Source organism: Morchella sextelata (assembly GCF_020137385.1).
Source record: "Morchella sextelata strain SCLS chromosome Unknown scls_19, whole genome shotgun sequence".
Classification (NCBI taxonomy): domain Eukaryota; kingdom Fungi; phylum Ascomycota; class Pezizomycetes; order Pezizales; family Morchellaceae; genus Morchella; species Morchella sextelata.
The window spans coordinates 221,553-239,820 of NW_025408634.1; the positions used below are offsets into that span (position 1 = coordinate 221,553).

Sequence of the window (18,268 nt, forward strand, 5' to 3'; positions counted from 1 at the left end):
ATCGAAGAGACGATTTAATGGAATATCAATATTCAACACCAATAGACCGGAACAGTTTTAGACGGATACAGTACCGTCTAAAATGGGCAAGGAAGTTTCTTAAATTAGTTGAGAATCTTGAGAACTATTTAACATATACGGCGTTCGATTTGGGATTTATAAATGAGAACGGTATCGCAACATACAAGGAAGATAGAGATCGGGAAGCCTCTAATTTGGCGTTACCAGCAGTCAATCAAAATCATTCCAGACTTATCCATAGAGATCCGACAGACTCTATTGGTGGTCTCAAGTATTTCACACACTCTTATGCTTCTATGGTTGTGTGTTACGAATGGAATGTACTTGAACACTTTCAACGCCCATGTCCCTCCTCTTCGATCGATCAATACCGAAACAGACTTAACGCAGAACGGGTTTTCGAACTCTGTTACGATACGTTAACACGTAGTTATGATGAGTTGAACAAAATGGGGATTAATGCTAATGGCGCAAGATTCGACGAAATTCTTGGAATTAATATTCAAATTCCAAATGATTTGAGCAATAGACCTGAATGGGAAACTGAGGATGTAAAACAGGAGATGGTGTTATCCAGCAGTGGAATTCAAAGCGATTGCTTGTTTGACTCTAATATTTCATCAACGATACTGAAAGTTTGGAGATTATATTTTGTCTTGATGAGTCATATAAATCATCCAACACCAGAGCTTGAAAGTTTAAGGGCTATTAAGTATTTTCTCAGTTCCGATGATGAGTCGTTGGAGGAGAATTCGGATGATGAGTCGTTGGATGAGAATTCCGATTATGAGTTGGAGAATTCCGATTATGAGTTGTTGAAGGAGGATTGGAGGAAATTTGGAATCAATTTATAGTGTTGTTTTTTTATCAATTTGATAATTTTTGTTATTCGAATACTAGTCATCGTTATTATTACATGTAGTATTATTTTAGTAATGAGGAATAAATCAATATGCACAAATCTCGGGGCATTTGTCGAATTTTAACAAATTTGCAAAGCTTTAAAGCCCAACTCGAAGAGGAAGAACATGATACGATGTGATATACAATAAATCTATATGAACAATAAGGTCAGAAATTATAATTCATACTTTGGAAATATTATCCCCCGTAATCGAAGTACGCATGCAAACAGTATTACCTGCTAAAGTTCAAACCCCCGATTCTGTATAGAACCCATTGAATTGAGTTTGAATGGCAGTGCCCCCATGCAGAGGGCGACTTGGGCCGGCCCGGGCCAAATATAGGTAGGGCCCGGCCCATTTAGTCGCGGCCCGGGCCATGCAGCGAATATATATGGGCCTTAAAAGGTTGTGATAATCTTTTCAAGATGAGATATACAAGAAGACTTACTAGGATCCGATGGGAATGACATTTTAGCCCTAAGAATACTTTCGGAAATCAAAATTATATAGCAAATACCCGGGCCCATTTAATCACCAAATAGCCCGGCCCGGCCCATGAAAGAAACAGGCGGGCCCGGCCCGGCTCACGAAATATTAGCCCGGGCCCGTCGTTTGATGGGCCGGCCCAAGTCGTCCTCTGCCCCTATCCTGTAGACTGCTGAGCCTACCTGACTAAAGGTTTAGCTCGGTACCTCTCTACTAACCTGAGTTTAGTTCTAATTTGACATGACAATTTGAAGCTGATTACCTGACGATCTAGTGTAGTTGCCTAATAATCTAATAACAGTTATCTGACAATTGGGTTTTGATTTGGGACTCTACTGCTCTCAATCATGATTCTGTAGCACTGTAACTATAGGCGTCAAAATACGGAGGTAGTTGAATACGTATACGGGTATCAAGATAAAGCCTCAGGCAGTGTTCTCAACGGTCCTGGGTGCCCCACTGGGCACAGTTCAGAGCTGTGTTGTGGGGTAGGACCGGGCGGCCAGTAGGTGTTAGTCCATCTAGTCCTTAAGAATAGCGGCCCAAAAATGACGTTCGGAGACCTGTGGGGACCCGGAACAAGGTAGCTGAGTGTGGGTGACTGTACATGTTGGTGATTGGAGTCGGTATCGTGGGACCGCAGGGGATGGCAAGAGATGGCAGAAGACTGCATATGACTGCATGAGGCTGCATAAGACTGCAATATGACCGTAGATTAGTACAGGAGATATTTTAGACCATGATATACTTTTCGAAATTGACATTTCTCAGGCCTTTACCAATGGCTATATCTCGAGCCCGGCCAGAACTCTGTTCCTTAGCAGAGTGCTAAGAGTCCGGTGGTCATGACATATTTAACAATGAATTTTAAACAGTTGCAGTTAAGTAATAGAATCATGATTATTCTCAAAATGTGACTATATAAAGGCTGCGTTACGTAGACTCTGTGAACAACAACAAAGACTTGACTAATACAACACTCCTGACTACATATCCGGTCTGATATTTTATTTTGATTCCATTAGGTAATTACATGTAACCTTCCCTTGAGTTTATCCCGCAAATCCCAAACCTATTGTATTTTAAATGAAGTTTTACAAAAGCTAACCGTATATTTTAATCGACGATAGATTTTCTATATTTAAAGATCAATATTGATACACAACCAAATACGATTCAATAAAGTGATGGTTCAATTATATACGGAACAGGGTTGCCTAATCTGGGCGGAAAATCGTTCATTACGACTTATGGTTTTGCTTGAATTAATTGAAAAGCTCGAAAACTATCTAAACTATACCGATGAAGAATTAGATTTAAAAATCACCGATGGTACTGGAAATTATATCAAAATTCGAGATACAGATTTGTCAGAAGACAATGTGTCCCTTGAAAACTTTGAAAATTCGGAACCTTTGAGACGTTTGTTATCGGATCTTTCTTGCAATTGGGAAAAGTCCGATCCAGCGGTTTTTACGGCTTACGACACTTGGCTCTTAAATTATTATGAATTGCGGGCTTTGAGACACTACTACAAAGTATATCCAACAAGCTCCTCGTCTGCTCGGGATACGAGGAGAATGGTTGAAGAACTAGCTCAAAACTGTATTGAACTTAACCAGGAGGCATTTCGTCCATGGGGGCCCGGAAATTGGACTTGGCCCGCCCACAGGGTTCATGACTGTACTGCACACCCGCGAGAATCAACCTCTCTGGGAAAGCTCCAAGGGGAAATTAGAGCTATTTCTCTCGAATGATCTGTCACCTCCAAGGACCAAAGTACCGTACAGTATGTCTACAACTGTGTTGAAGATGTGGAAATTATATTTTGCTCTTCTGAATCATATGAACCATCCAGTGCCGACACTAAGCGATTTCGAATGTCCAAAGCTTAAGTATCCTCCCAAGAAGCGTTATAGTTTGGTATACAAATACTGGGAGGAATTCGGGTATTACCCGAATTATTGGCAATAGTTGTGTGCACTGGGAAAGTTCTCTTTTGCGATAGTTTTAGTATAGGATACTCATACTGATAATTCAACCCGCTTCTTGATATTTGTACACGCGCACCCCGTAATCCATCAAACATGATTCTACTCTATCTCGACAATATATACATATGTGAAATTATAACGATACCTACTGCGCTACAAACCGCGCAGAAAACACAGTCTCTTTACCCTTAACCAAATTTCTACCATTACCATTTCCCAGCCTACACACTACGCTTTTCCGGACATCTCCTGAACAGATCCCTAACGATACCGAAACTCTGTCGTAATTGAAGGCAATTTCGCACGGACAGCCCAGAGTGCGAATGCGGGAAGGGGGAACAAACCGTAACCCATATCCTAACCGAATGCGAATCAACCGAGGAAGTCAGAAAAGGCGACCAGAAACACCAAACAGTCGTTAAACTGCTCTGGACCGAGACAGGAATTAAGACAGCATTCGAAATCTGGAAACAATTCACCAGATGGCGACATGAGAGAGGTGGAAGGGACGAGGAGGCGGAAGAAGAGAATAGGGAAGAGAGACTAGGATGGGGAGGGCTGAGAGACGGCTCACAAGAAAGTAACGAGTGAGAAGCAGGGTTATGGAAATTGTTAGGAAATTACGAGTTACGAGTATTAGTTGTTTTATTTTATTTGGTATAGTTTAGTTTGGTTTGTTGTTGTTTGTTGGCTTGGTTATTTGTTTTAAGTGAGAGGCGGAGGAGGTTAGAAGGGTGGTTCAGGGGCAGTGCGATATTGTCATAGCTTAAGGGCTGCATACAATTAATGAATTAAACAAAAAAAAAAAAAAAAAGGCAATTTCGCACTGCGCTTCAAACCCCGGTCCCTACTATCATCGATGCCTCCACGAATTTTCATAGTAAGAGCTACCCTAGCTTCGAGGATACACCTAAGATCCGTAACTATTGTATTCACCTACAACTCCCAGTCATTCCTTCTGGGACTCGTTGCAGTTAATGAATGTCTACCAGAGAGGTGATTTCCGGTGTACATTATAAGAGAGTTACACCCCCGTTCAATTAGATACGCCTCCCATCAACTCCTACCATGCAGAGCCAAGTAATATAAAACCTCTTCCTCCCCATCGAACATTGCTCGCCAATCTTCGAGCATGATAATGTAAGAACAGCATCTTATTAAACGTCTGAAGCTTCCGTACCGCGCAGGCGCGCAGGCCTTACTAGTTATCAAAGTCGCACTCTCTTATCATTTATAGGAGGCTGCTTTACGTCTGGGTCTTCATTAAATACAAATAACTATCTACCTTTCGAAAATAGGAACGTATCCCAAGGCCTATTCTCTGCTCGTTGCTAGGACGGAGTGTTATGCGTTCGTCGGTTCTCCTATGTTTACGCGCAACTCAGCATGCTCCGGGAGTTGATATGGACACTCTATTGATCATTCTCGCCCCATAAACTCCTGATTCTCCCAGCTTCCATCGCGATAATACAAGAAAGCAAGGGCATATCACAAGAGGTATGGACCGTCCAAAAACAAAGAGCCAAAAGAAAATGAAAGACCAAAAAAGATTAAACAGAGGAAAAAGAAAAAAGAAAACGCTTTGCATGGAATCTTCATTAAACCTTTCCTCCCACCAAAAGCTTCAGACGATCGTGACCCGTAACTACTTGAACACACACCCAGCCGTCTACTCCATCCCATATGGTTCCTTCAGCGCCCCCTCATTCAGATCTTGTACCCACACGTCCGGCTCCGGCACGCACCCCTTCTCCGTCACTGCCTTCCACCTCTTCAGCAACTCCGTCCTCATCTCCTCCATCGCCTTTAGCACCTCATTCTCCTCCTTCACCTTTCCCTCCAGTACCGCAATCTCAGTCTGCAGATCCTTCGCCCACACAAAGTCCCCGGTATCCTGCGGGACCGTCTCGGCGGCCAGATAAAACTCCGTGAGCCTCATGGTGGCTGCCGCACTTGCGTCGAGGACGCCGTTACGTCTGTGGCGGACCTGGGTGATTAGCTGGTCCAGCTGCGCATAGACGTCTTGTGGCATAACATGGAAAAGGTGCTTGTTGATGGGTAGTTGCGGGGACGCTGGGGCCTCCGCGGGTGGTCGTTCGTAGGCCGCGGCGTTGCGGAAGGTGAGCTTGTTGATGCGGGAGAGCGAGACTGGTGCGCGTGTGGATATCTGGGCGATCAAGACGATGGTTTGGTCGAGAGCCATGGTGAGGGACTGGGCGGCATCACTTGTTTCCTTGCCGCCGGAGCGGGTGGGGAGGGGCCTCATGGTCAAAGACTCGGAAGTGATTTTGTCACTGGGAATTTGTTGTGAGATGGAGAGAATATAATGTGTAGTGTTGAAGGGATGGTTGCTGCAGAGACGCATGCGCAGACATGTATGTGCCTGATGGGCGTGTTGTGCTCAAACGCACATTTTGTGCTAATCAGATGGTGTCATGAGCGGGTGGAACATCTTAGCTCGAGTGAGATGTTGTGATTCGGATTGACTTTGCTGACAATTCTGCAGTGTGTGCCATACTCGTAGGACGATATTCCGATTGTTAGCATGATAATGAATGAGTGTTTATCATGATATAGATATACATACCATCGATTGGCTGCTGTCTTTGGCGCGAAATATTGATGCGGGACGCTATGATAGGCTAAGGTCCATGGGTCGCCATTGTCCTCTCTACATTACTCGGAAGACTGAGTGAGCGAACAGGTGATGGTGATTATTGTGGCATACGAAGGCGGAGGCCATGGTCTCTCCGGACCCACAATGGGGCGATGTCTTTTATCAAGAAATAAGCGTAAACAATTGGTTATATAGTGACCGTGCTTGAAGGCAGTACATATAGGTAGAAGTTTACCGCTTCTCAATTTTATAGAGGTTAAGATGTGAGGATAATGAAAGGGGCGGAAGAATGAATTGTGGTTGCGATCTTGAATATGCCACCTATTGCTGAGCATTCAGGCGAGACGTGGCGGTGTGCCGTCCATATTTGGTAGAACACCCACGTGTTTTTGCGCTCGGCATTAGGCTTTGCGAACTTTATCGTGCTGAATCAGTACATGAACCCGGCCCGGGCGTAGCCAATAGCAAGTCCGTCGCCCTTCTACGGAACGTCACTTGAAATTAACCGCTCGGGCAGGACAGCGATGTCACATCTGCACCGTGAATGCAACTCCAACCTCTGATATAACACCAACTCTATCCCCCAGTAACTTAGAGATATTCGCATTCTACTAACTCGGGAATTCACCCTGCCCAGGAATGTCCGCCGCTCTTCCTCAGTCGAACAGGAGACAAGTTGAAGTTCGGTTTCAGCCTTGGAATAGACTTTCAACTGTACAACCAAGAGCTATTTTCGTCAAATATCCTACCTGGCATGGGGAGCTTAGCACCGCTGCAACTCTATAATAACATAGAATACATCTACGAAAGCATACTCTGGAAAGACGCAGCTGGACCCCAACGCAAAAAGGTAAGGAAGGAACAGCATAGAAAACCTATCTCACGAGCTAATAGTATACCACATAGCCCCACAAACTTCCTCTTACACTGTCAAAGCCAGGTCTTCCGTAGCATGGGCAATTTTACAAGTTCTTCAACTTACAATGAGCCTAGACCGCTTAAGAGAGCCATAGTAGTGCAAGTAGGAGGAGTATCAACAGGACTCGAGGGCTATCAATTTCAGAGAAGAAAAACTATAACTTTCTGAAGGTACCTCGTGGTCATAGAACGAAGCCTGACTTTGGAGTCGTCGAGTCCGGGCATTCTCTGAGCATCTTGCTGCTCACAGGAGATGGGTACGAGACTGCGCATTCTCCTTCGCGAAGGCTAATTAGTCAAGAAAGGAGGTGGTGGTAGGTGCCGAACCGCGCCGCAGTCGATGGAGACATGTCTTACTGGTCGTGTGTTATCCCTCCAGCACGCTCAGGTTCCAGCCACCAATTAAGTCCCACGGGAGCGCAGCGCCACTCCATTCAGCAACCACACCCCTACGACCGGCGGAGCTGTCCGAGCACGTCCCGGCGTACCGCAATCAAGATTAAAAGCGATCGCCGACCCAATTCAATCGGTCACCAGCCAACCAGTGTATGTGTTACGTTACGCATGCGCAGTCTACCTAGAGTACCGCGAATGAGCCGCAATGCTAGAAAATGCCAAGGCGATCCCCCCTGATCCACAGCAACTAGCCGCTAGCTAGAGATTGAGAGTGCAACCTCCATTCCCAACTAAGGGAAGGGGCGTGTGGTTCAAATTTCCATACGTGTCGGAGCCCTACGGTGATAAGGGCTAATTAGCTAAGAAAAGGGGAATCACCTTAACTTCCGGTCACCCGACTAGCTGCTCGTTACGCCTGAAAAATACTTGTGGATAATTTCGTGCGCCGAGCAGAAATCGATGCTCTGGATGGGGCTTTTTTACACCGCTCCCGGGAGGTTCGAGGTACCTTCACGACCCTCACATGAACATTCCCAGGCCTCACTCTGGCTTCAAGGTTCAGAAATAATATAGGCTAAATCGATATTGGCGGGCATGTCGCCCTGGGTACCTGTATGCTTCTCGCATTCAATTCATCCGTTCCTTCTCTGTATCCTAAGCATTCGTACCTTCTCTTTATTCTATGCATTCGTACCTTCTTCGAATACCGGAAACCTCCTCTAAATATCTCGTGCTTGGCAGCTAATGACGTCACGAAGTTAATGCGAGTGGCTTCCCCAGCCTCATCGCGAGCCGCACCTCAACGCACAACGCAACAGCAATGTCTTGCGCAAAGACTGACTGTTCTCAAAACATGGGGAAGAAAGACGACTTGCTAGCGCAGTATGCCGAGAATCCCTCCCCCAACTGCTCCAGTTAGTAGTTCCCGCAGATGCTCTGGTTCTGTGCACTCGGGACGAGACGCCGAGACGGTTTAAAACAGCAGACGACAATACATGTAGTCATAGGTGGTGATACTCTCACTGTATACTGATACAACTTTCCATCTCTGAGGTGCCAGAAAATAGGTGTCTTCGGCACTAAACCAAGTGATATCTCATATGATTCCACCTACATGGCAGTTACGGATACATTGCTCACTAGGTTTCAAACGGCTTTCTATGTAAAGCGCGCGCTGTGGTCAATACATCGCGGATCCTGGTCTCAACGCTCTCATGCGCGGTATTTGTGTGGTAGGTAGTCCGCGAATACCGTTAATCGACGAACGAAACTAGATCGCTCGACAGATGCCCAGGCAAGCCACGAACAAATCCTATACCGCACTCTGATATTATCCCAGGTAGTTCGCGAATATTTCTTTTAATAAAAGAAAGGTAATAACCATTATCCCGAGAACGCGAGGTCCGAGGGGCCCGAAACTTTCTCCGAGTGATTACTTAGGGCGTAGCATCGGGTAGTTTACAGCTTATAAAGGGCTGTATGGGGTGGTACAGAGTTCTCATGACTCAGTCGTTCCCATGTAGTCATTCGAACTAATAACTGGCCTGGTGTTCGCGAACTGCCTACCATATTCCGCTATATCTACTTGTTCATCGCTTGCCTAGGTAGACCAGCTTGCCCATCAGCGAGCGCTGCCCATCAGCGAGCGCTACCCATCAGCGAGGGCAACGCTCGCTGATGGGCAAGCTGGTCTATTTGGCGAATAATTTAGTGTTGTTCGTCGCTTCCCTGTGTTAGTGAGATGCCTACAAGATGGTCGATTATCTGGCAACTGTGGCTAAAACGAAAAGAAATTACTAGGATGTATGTCCCTGGCATAAGATGCTAATGGAGGCATTTACTTCACCGTACAGAACGCATAAATTTCATTGAATCGTTGGTGGAAAATCTGGAATCCTAAATTGTTACAATAGATAATTACAAATTTCTAGAGAATATTTTCTCCAAGTGCAAGTCTTTTAATGATTTACTTGTACACAAACTGGTTGGAATAAGGTATCAACGTGTTTATTGAGACTTTGATCTTCAGATAAACGAAAGAATTTAGAAGGTGATGAAAATGTTTCGTAAATGTGCGTTCTGAGTTAAACAGTCGTGTTTATAGCCTTAAAACTAATAGAATAAGATTTTTAATATAAGGAACATAGTTACCCTTCATTTATAAAACTATAACGTTAAACTCACTTATCACAGAACAAAATATACAATAATTATCCAGTAGAGCTAAGACCAACGGTATGTCCCCACACTTGTAAATGATTTCCTGAAGAGGCAAAAAAGAAAATAATCGAGAAAATATAATTTAAATGATAATTTATAATTAAATAATAATTCCAAACGCTTGCCAATACGGGATTACCAAAAGGTAATCTACGTATACGTGTTCTTTCGCGATTTGCTTATCTTCAAGCCATGGGGCTGGATGATTCATGTGCTGAATGAGTATGAAATACATTCTCCATATTTTTGTAACTACTGTTGAGATGTTAGATGGATATTTAACATCTACGTATGAACCGTCTTCACTACACTGTAATTCCTGGTTTTGCTGTTCTATTTCCCATAGGGGTTTGTTACCGGAAACACGATGTTTACTCCATGGCCAGTTCCAACCAAGGCCAAAGGTAAAGCCCATAGACTTGCTACAAGCATCCTCAGAAGAAATAGAGTCACGTACTTCTCCAAGCATGAACCGACAATCAGCGATGAGTTTCTGAGCCGTAGTTCTGTGGGAATCGATGGCGGAAGATTTGACAGGACATAAACGGCTCAAGGTTGCATGAACCCTGTTCTCGCGACGCAAAATAGTGCAAATGACATGGCCTGTAAAGAATTCGGAGTAATCTAGTATCGGATAGAAATCTTGGTCGATGGCAGGCAGAAATGGTGTCTTGCAGTTGGGGTTCCATGCAGTGCATTCCGAGGCCATTCCCTATCGTCGGGCATACCCAAATCCCGAGGCTTAAAGGTCAAGTATTGTTCAAGCTTCTCAATAATTTGCAGCGAACACACCGCGTTTGCTGCCCGGTTCCTTGCCCATTTTAGTTGGTTTACCGCTTCGCATGGTTCGGAGTTCGTCATTGGGTATGCGCTTTGTTGAATAATCAGTGAGTGAATATCGTATCGAACAGCGTGTCTACTGAAGGAGATTTATAGCGGCGCCAACGTTTATAGAGCCAAAATAGAAAGTAAACCCGCCACTATTTCAATTCCAAGTACCTCACCATTCTATATATTTCTCTCCTCCCCTTATAGAAACAAATACTAATGACCGTAACGTTGATCACGCCCAGTTTTATTTGGAGGATGTCCCTAAATATCTCCAAAGGATTAATCATTGCCTCCACGGGGTACGTCACTGACCATAAACGATCGTAAACCCAGCGAGGCGGCCACTCTTTGCAGATTCTACCCCCCTAGAAAAGAAACTTAGAAAGTCGATCCCCAGCTACAACTAACTACTTCCTGAGAGTAGAGGCAGTAGCATGCCCACCCCCCCCCCCCCCCCCCCACGCCCCAACATCCTCATACCCTGCAACCTAGCCTCTTACCCATCCGCCACCACAATAGGAGGGCTGGGGCCCCGAAACCGCCAGCTGGAACAGTTTCAACCCTAACAGATAATACTATTCCTCACCTGCCCGATACTCACCAGCTTGCTAAACACTACCTTTTCGTCCGTCATTGTATCTTCACTAGACCCAGCACCCTTGAATATAGCAGGTCGTTCTGCATTTTGGCAGTACTATACCGGGCAACAGTGTTCCCAACGGTTCTTCGGTTTGCCAGTTCAAACCGGTTCTCCAGAACCGTTGAACAAAACAGTTCGGTTCAGTTTTACCTTTTCACTACTTGGTTCAGTTCAGTTTGTGGCTTGGGCCAAACCAGTTTTGTATGCAGTTGGAACTCCTCACATAAAGAACGAACACCCTATGTGGAAGAGACCCTAACCCTGAACACAGTTGGTGTTACAGTTCCTGCTAGACTAGTGTCAAGACTGCAGAACTGTTCTTCAGTATAAACCGGTTCTTATTCGGGCGGTTCAGTTGTGGGGGATTTTTATTCAGTTCAGTTCAGTTTTTGCTGAAAATAAGAACCGGTTACAACCGCTGGAAACACTGCCGGGAAATTGCAAAGCGACAACAGGTGTCACGGTAACCTTAGAACCCGCAGTAAATATTCCAAAACTGTCTATATATATATGTAGTAATCTTTGGCGTTTTGTCGCTAACAAGATTCTTTTTGGTCACAGTTAATAAGAATACTTCCCGCAATATGGTAGATCTTTTCAAATTTGGGTGCATCTTTGGCAACTGTGGCTCTCTTGGGACGAGTGTCGTCAAGGGCGGGTGTCACGCAAAACCAACTGTCGCTTTGCAATTGCCAGGTACAGTAGTTTTCTTTGCACGACTAAAAAGATAGAGACCGGCCCTCATGAACGACTCCATGTCTAGAACTAGCCCATATACCAAGAACAAAGCTTATATACTGCTTATGTATGTTAGAACGCCTTTTAACCCAACTCCGCCGTACACAAATGCCTTATGACGCAGTGAGGCAACCATCCGGAACTGCAGCAACAGGCGAGTGATCGACCATGACCGAGTGACAACCCATGTCGCACGCCGCATATGCAACCATGAAGAACCGAGGGCTCGGCACAGGCGAGATACACCACCTCTTCTCTTGACTTCCGGCTAAACCTCTTCTTTTACTCGCGCAACACCAAGGTTTCAAGAGCACAACTGGTATCATGAATTCGCCATACGCTGGTCAATAATTAACCGCACAACGTGCATCGGGCGGAATCATGATGCCATTATATCTCTTCTTGAATACTGGCTTCCGTATATAACGGATCTCTCAACTACTTCTATGCCCATCATCAATTCAGAAGCTACTTGTGCAACACATACTATCACTTGCCTACAAAAACAAAAGACGAATTCCAAAACCCACCAAGAAACCAAAAATATGGCAGAACCCATCTACCCAGAATTCGGAAACAGGACATGGAACCAACTTGCCTACAATCTACTACAAGAGCTCAGACAAACCGCTACCGCATTCGCGGGGCCTCCAGAAGACCCCACCTACTACGTCGAATTCGACACCCTCATGTCCGCCCTCTCCCGCCAGCGCCACGGCAAGTCGCCCAGTAGCACTGACTTCTCAACACCCGAAGACGAAGTCTCACGCATTAAGAGCCAAGACAGCCGGCGTGTTTACCTCTCTGACGTTATGATAAACAGTGAGCATGAAAACGCTGAGCTCCCGCATCCGTTCGATCTCGAGCGGTGCAGGATGGCGTTATCACGCCCATGGCCCCATATAGAGGCGACCTCGCAGACAGATATGTGGTGGCGGCTTGAGGTCATGTCGTGGTATGAGGACTGGGGTGTAATGTCAAGTTTACCGAAGAGTAAGTCGGCGGTTAGGAAGGAGGCGAGGATGCTGGTAGCTTCGAATATGCCGGGAACAATGGAGAAGGTTGTGGGTATGCTCAGGAAGGGGAGAACTGCCTATAAGGAGTTCCGGGAGCAGCGAAAGCAGGAGAGGAAGGAGCGAGAGAAGGAGAAGGAGGAACAGGCGAGAGAGTTGGAGGCCCATAAAAGGGTTTGTGGATCGCGTACATGTGGACGGTGCCGTGGTTGGCGGAGGAAGAATTTCTTGGCACATAAAAAGGTTTGTGAGAAGTGTTCGCGTGGGGAAAAATGTGGGGAGTGGAAATAAAAGTAGTGTCGGCTGAGGAGGGGTTTGCGAAAACTCGAGAACGAAGGTTGATATGGATGGAGTGATATTTAAAGATAGATTGCGTTGATTATCGGTTGAGTGATAGATTGCGTTGATTTTTGGTTGTGTTGCTTTAAAATGAAGGAATTTACTTATCAAATGACCACCGAGTGACCTCAGTGCGAGCTGTTGGTGAGTTTGTTCTGTTCCAAATCACCTACCAGCAAACACTCCTGAGTTGGATACCGGTAGTTGCATACGCGTTCAAATGAAAGTAGGTTTTATACTCAGAAATAGTCAGGGTTATGATTTAAAAACTTACATTTGGTGGGTTTGGTTCTGTTCAGCCTAGCTGCTTCTCGAAGGTCCGGGCTGGTACGGAGCTTGGGAGAGGAACAGGGCATAGAAAAGAAAGTTTAAACTCGCTGCTGGGAAGCGTAGGATTGAGAAGGAAGAAGGTGCCGGGGTCTGTGTTCTACCTAAGCTTTGTGAAAAATGTCCTCCCTGTAGAGCCGAATATCGTTTCCAGGAGCGGCCAAGTGTCACTGGCCACGAATTGTGAAAAATGAAATGAGGTGGCATGAGCATAAGAAGCCCTCCTCCTATTCGCGACGGTTAACCATTCGTCCAGAGAGAATCCGTAGACGCACAACTGGACAAAGTGCTGTACCTCCCGATCCAGCCAGATGAACGCATCACGTCCCTTGAGGTTCCACAGGATCGTACTGTCCAGCCATCGTGTAACAATGGGGCCGGGTGATGTCTCATACCGCGGAAAGCCTCCGGGTCTGTGCGTAAGGCGTTTGATCTTTGGGTCACCTCAGCTTACGCTACAGCCATATGCACTCTCTGGCAACTACATGTGGCTCTTGCTGGCCACAGTATTGTTCTTTAGGGCTGCACTGCCGCAGCGCCATATCGGAGGTACTGCTGTAACGCCTTATGGCGGGGTGTAGTGTCCAGTTTGCAGCATACCGCATGGCGTTCTTCCTTCTCCTATCCCCACCGCTTCCACCCGACTCAATGCTCCTTTCTTGAAAGCAGCTTCAAAATCTGTCAAAATGATTAGTCGTCAAACATGCACCTCGAATCTTCAAGGAACATGGGCACATACTGGAAAATGAAGGGCCAGCACTCGATGCCGCGAGGGATATGCTCTTGGAGCAGCATCTTCCTAGTAAGGTGAATCGAAGAGTGCTTCCTTCTAAAGAATCTATGTGTCGTTGCGTATAAACACCGTGTGCGTTCCGATGGCCGGGGTATCTGGTATGGAGGGCTGCTTTCAAGAATTTGGATGGACTTTGATATTCCTATATCTGCGTTTATCGACTTACAAGTTAGCCTTGAATGCCCACAGCAAAATCTTTCTTGAATCAACTCACCAGTTTCAAGATCCGCAGCCCACAGATGAAACCCTCCAATCCCCTCCAGAACATAAAGGAACCGCCCCCCACCTTCCACCCCACCACCCTCAACTCACCCCGCCCCCAAAGCATCCAAAAGCACAACACAAGCAGTACCACATCTCACACCTTCAAACAAACGCAAGCCGAACAATGTCCATCCGCTCCAACACCTCCAACACCTCCCTCATGCTCACCCACTCCTCCGCCCAAGCCTTCGAGCACGCCCAACGCACCCGCCTCCACGCCGCCGCCTCCGCCGGCGACATCTCCCTCTTCGACCTCGAGATGCGGTCCGTCTCTCTCGCCGCCCACGGGCCCTCCCTCCCGCCCACACGCACGCCCCCCGCGACCCCAGAACACACCGCAGAGCGCAGCGTCCGCCTCGAGAAGGAGCGTGCGTACCGCGAGGTACTCTTGACGCTCGTTGCCCTGCCTGTGGTGCCTGGGCTGGTGCATCCGCTTGACTCTGCGCGGGCGAACATCGCGCTGTCGAGGCCGTGGCCGCATCCGAATGGGCGGACGGTGGCGGACGAGAAGTGGATGTGGGAGATACTGCGGTACTGGGCTAAGTGGCCGGTGATGAGTGTTGCGCCGTTGCAGCTTGTGGTTGAGGAGGAGGGCGAGGGGATGAAGCCGCTGACGAGGAGGGGAACATGGGTGGCGATGGGGAAGGGGGTGATTGGGAGGTTGGGGGTGAGGAGGGGGTAGGTGTTTGGTTGGGTTTCTCTCTGTGCTGCTTTCTGTGGGGAGGTGATGTTCGGAAGGCAGCATGTGGTGCTCATTATTATTGCAACATTGTGGTTTTGCTGAGAAGTATTGTGATGAACCTCTTTGATTAGCTAGGAGGCATTCAGCGTGAGAGAGACCAAACTCGATAGCTGTGTGGAAAAGGGACAACTTGTGATGCTTCTCGAGAAAGCTGTAGGTGGAGCTGGAAAAGAATAGATATCGAATAGACATTGTTTCTCCTCCATGCCCTCCTTTTTGAGCTCATGCCTGTCAAGGATGGTCGACTCGATTACCATACTATTCTCTTCTTAGTTCTCGTGTGGCGGCTACTATAAATGTTGGTTTCGATGGGGCTCTAGGCATCGCTGTAATCTCATTCGCACCAAGTGGTGGAAGGAGAGAAGTGCATCTTCCCAAAGAAGACCACTACCCAAATAAAGCTCATACACATGTAACCAACACAACGTTTTCAGTCCGCTGGCCTTGAAAAAGAGCTGATCGAAGGAGTAATGGCAGGCGAACAATAGACGCACTTGGGAAAGAGAAGAGAGAGGAGCAGAGAACATATCATTTCTTATTTGAATTCTATCTCTCGTGACTTACTTTTATTTTGTACTTACATTAGTTCTAACATAAGGTACAAAGACTGAAGTGACATACATATGTGCTCGATATGAGGGGGAGGGTCGACTTATCTGGCTGGTCAGCTACTTTTTTCGGACTGGGAGGAGGTGGAGGATTCTAAAAACAGGAGGATCGATAGAGGAGAGACAGATTTGGTTTGAAAGCCCAAGCACCACGTCAAGGTACTGTCCATTGCTCAGGGTCCTAAGACACGAAGTTAGAAAATGTTTGACACCGAAGTGGCAGGTTAGTACTTATGCTCTTGCATGTAGTTTGGCTGCACTCCTCCCTACACGCAAGAGCAACAGTCACAAAAAGTCTAGTTAGTATTTTTGCAATTACATATAGTTTGGCTGCACCCTCCCTACATGCAATTGCAAAAGTCACGATTTCAAAATATTAAACATGAAGGGAAATACCAAGTGCCACACGAGGACACTAGCCTGCTTAACAGTATCTATGATGGCCGTGGTCTGGCCTCTTGCTTGGATGAGCAAGTGGCGTGCCTTTCCGGGCGGGTGTCGCCTCCCACATTTCTATTGCGGTGGGTGCACTTGGGTGGTCCTTGCCGTAGTTGAGAGAGCGAGGGTACTGTGTGTTTACGCCTTCCGCGTGGAACGCATCGGTGTACTCTATGCTTCCGGTTACTCGGTCGACCTTTCCGTTGCGCTGAGGGCGGATTCTGATTCCGTGGTGCCACATTCCGGGGTGCAGGAAGCTGAGTTTCTTCATCCGGTACCACTTTGGAGTTTCAACGCGATTGAGTTGTCCAACAGTTTCGGCGAGTGGCACGTGTGGTGTTCCTGTTTTGGCACAGGATTTGTAGTTGATCTGCGTGTCGATATATTTGTACCTAAAGTCATGGCTCTTCTCGTGGTGGAGTCGCTTCATAACCTCGACAGGAGTCTCCTTGCCGGTAATCACCTTGAGGAAAGTCCTGCGTCTGTAGAGGCGACGTCGTACCTGCCGGGGCTCATAAGGTTTGGGGTCCAGAAATCCACGGTATCCGCCTGGAAATGTATCCGCCGATTCGTACCAACCACCAATACCGAGGCCAGCAATCATAACTGTTGTTCTGAGGTTTCCTTTGGCCAGTTCCTTGGGCCGGTGCTGGGGTGGTGCCAATCTTTTCCAGGTAGTCACCTCAGGGTCTCTCTCTCTGTGGGGGCAAGGAGCAACGATCTGGTGGAGCAGAGCAAGGCTGGAGAAAAAGGTTAATATTACGTTCAAAGTGAATCCTATCTCACATTCACATGATGTCTAGTGCAACAGATGGGAAAAATTACCGGATAGAGTCGATGTCGATGCCCACGAACAGGTGGGCATAGTTGGCGATAACATTAATCTGTGGGATGTTGACGAATTCAAAAAATGGAGCTTCCTGTGCACAGTTAGTAGTAATGTCGGCCCTCTTCACTCCTTCTGCTTCACAGCAGTAGGAGACGAGAGGGATATTGCACGAAGTGCAAGTGTCACTAATGCCATACATATGTGTTAGCCTTTCTGCTCTGAAATGAAGGTTGCATACTCCTAGTGCAAGTATGGGAGGGGTCGTTGACATCTCTTCCAACCTCCCCATTCTCTAATCATAAGAAACCGGGATGGAATCAACGACCTTGGAGGACCGGTGATGAAATTCTATCAAAGAAAGAAGGGAAAGGAATAAAGACTTACTTAACAGACGGAACTGTCATGGCAATGGTGAGTTTGTCTTTACCCGCATCAACCCAAGGGCTAACACGAGCGCTGAGCATATCTTTACCAAGATTGACCCAAGGGGCAAAGGTAGAAGACACAGCAGAGAAAATTTTCTGAACGTATGAAGATCTCATTGTAGCAGAATTTTGATCGTGTAAGAACAATGAGGAGAGAAGAAGGGACCGGGGGTTCCTGTGCTTAAGTACATGTACTCTGGAAATTTATCGTCAAATCTTGGCGTTTCGTCGTGAGCAACGAGCAACGAGGAACAACAAAGTCTGTTGTCACAGCAACCAGCTAGCAACAAGCAGCTCAGGCCCGTTGGGTCGTAGAGAATTTGTGCAGGATATTGGCTGACCAGCAGCAATGGGGGTCTGTCTCTGACTGCTTGCTTGCAAGGATACTGGCCTCAATAATTTCCTAAGTTTCACTACATTTCCATGTTGTTTGTACATCTGCTTATTCGATGAAAGATAGATGGGGAGGCGAGCTTCGTGGGTATTGCGAGACAATGGCACGCAGCATCCTCCACCAGGGGCAGAAAACCTTCTGTTCATACACAGAGTACCACAGTGATAGAGTGAATGTTCATCTTAAGAGCTCTTAAGGAACCCTCCTTACATGATCAACGAGGAAGAGAGTCATTTTAGCAAGCTATACAAACTACATGTACGTACATGTAGTTCTAGTTTCTCCCAGACCTGGCTCAACACGTCTCTATTTACATTGCTTATCAGACGC

The 18,268-nt window shown here is 46.6% G+C and overlaps 5 protein-coding genes across 5 annotated transcripts; 3 read left to right on the forward strand and 2 right to left on the reverse strand.

Annotated features, from left to right (window-relative positions):
• Positions 1-470: 470 nt before the first annotated feature.
• H6S33_004970 (uncharacterized protein) lies at positions 471-875 on the forward strand (the record flags this gene model as incomplete). Its single annotated transcript, XM_044836676.1, has 1 exon — positions 471-875. One exon carries the CDS (start codon positions 471-473, stop codon positions 873-875), a length of 405 nt encoding a protein of 134 aa, XP_044690183.1.
• Positions 876-5,075: 4,200 nt separating this feature from the next.
• On the reverse strand, positions 5,076-5,672 carry H6S33_004971 (uncharacterized protein; the record flags this gene model as incomplete). Its single annotated transcript, XM_044836677.1, has 1 exon — positions 5,076-5,672. The coding sequence occupies one exon, from the start codon at positions 5,670-5,672 to the stop codon at positions 5,076-5,078; it is 597 nt and encodes a 198-aa protein (XP_044690184.1).
• Positions 5,673-12,311: 6,639 nt separating this feature from the next.
• H6S33_004972 (uncharacterized protein) lies at positions 12,312-13,070 on the forward strand (the record flags this gene model as incomplete). Its single annotated transcript, XM_044836678.1, has 1 exon — positions 12,312-13,070. The coding sequence occupies one exon, from the start codon at positions 12,312-12,314 to the stop codon at positions 13,068-13,070; it is 759 nt and encodes a 252-aa protein (XP_044690185.1).
• A 1,556-nt stretch (positions 13,071-14,626) lies between these two features.
• Positions 14,627-15,184, forward strand: H6S33_004973 (uncharacterized protein; the record flags this gene model as incomplete). Its single annotated transcript, XM_044836679.1, has 1 exon — positions 14,627-15,184. One exon carries the CDS (start codon positions 14,627-14,629, stop codon positions 15,182-15,184), a length of 558 nt encoding a protein of 185 aa, XP_044690186.1.
• Positions 15,185-16,276: 1,092 nt separating this feature from the next.
• H6S33_004974 (uncharacterized protein) lies at positions 16,277-17,661 on the reverse strand (the record flags this gene model as incomplete). Its single annotated transcript, XM_044836680.1, has 3 exons — positions 16,277-17,030; positions 17,116-17,304; positions 17,504-17,661. The coding sequence occupies 3 exons, from the start codon at positions 17,659-17,661 to the stop codon at positions 16,277-16,279; spliced, it is 1,101 nt and encodes a 366-aa protein (XP_044690187.1).
• Positions 17,662-18,268: the final 607 nt, after the last annotated feature.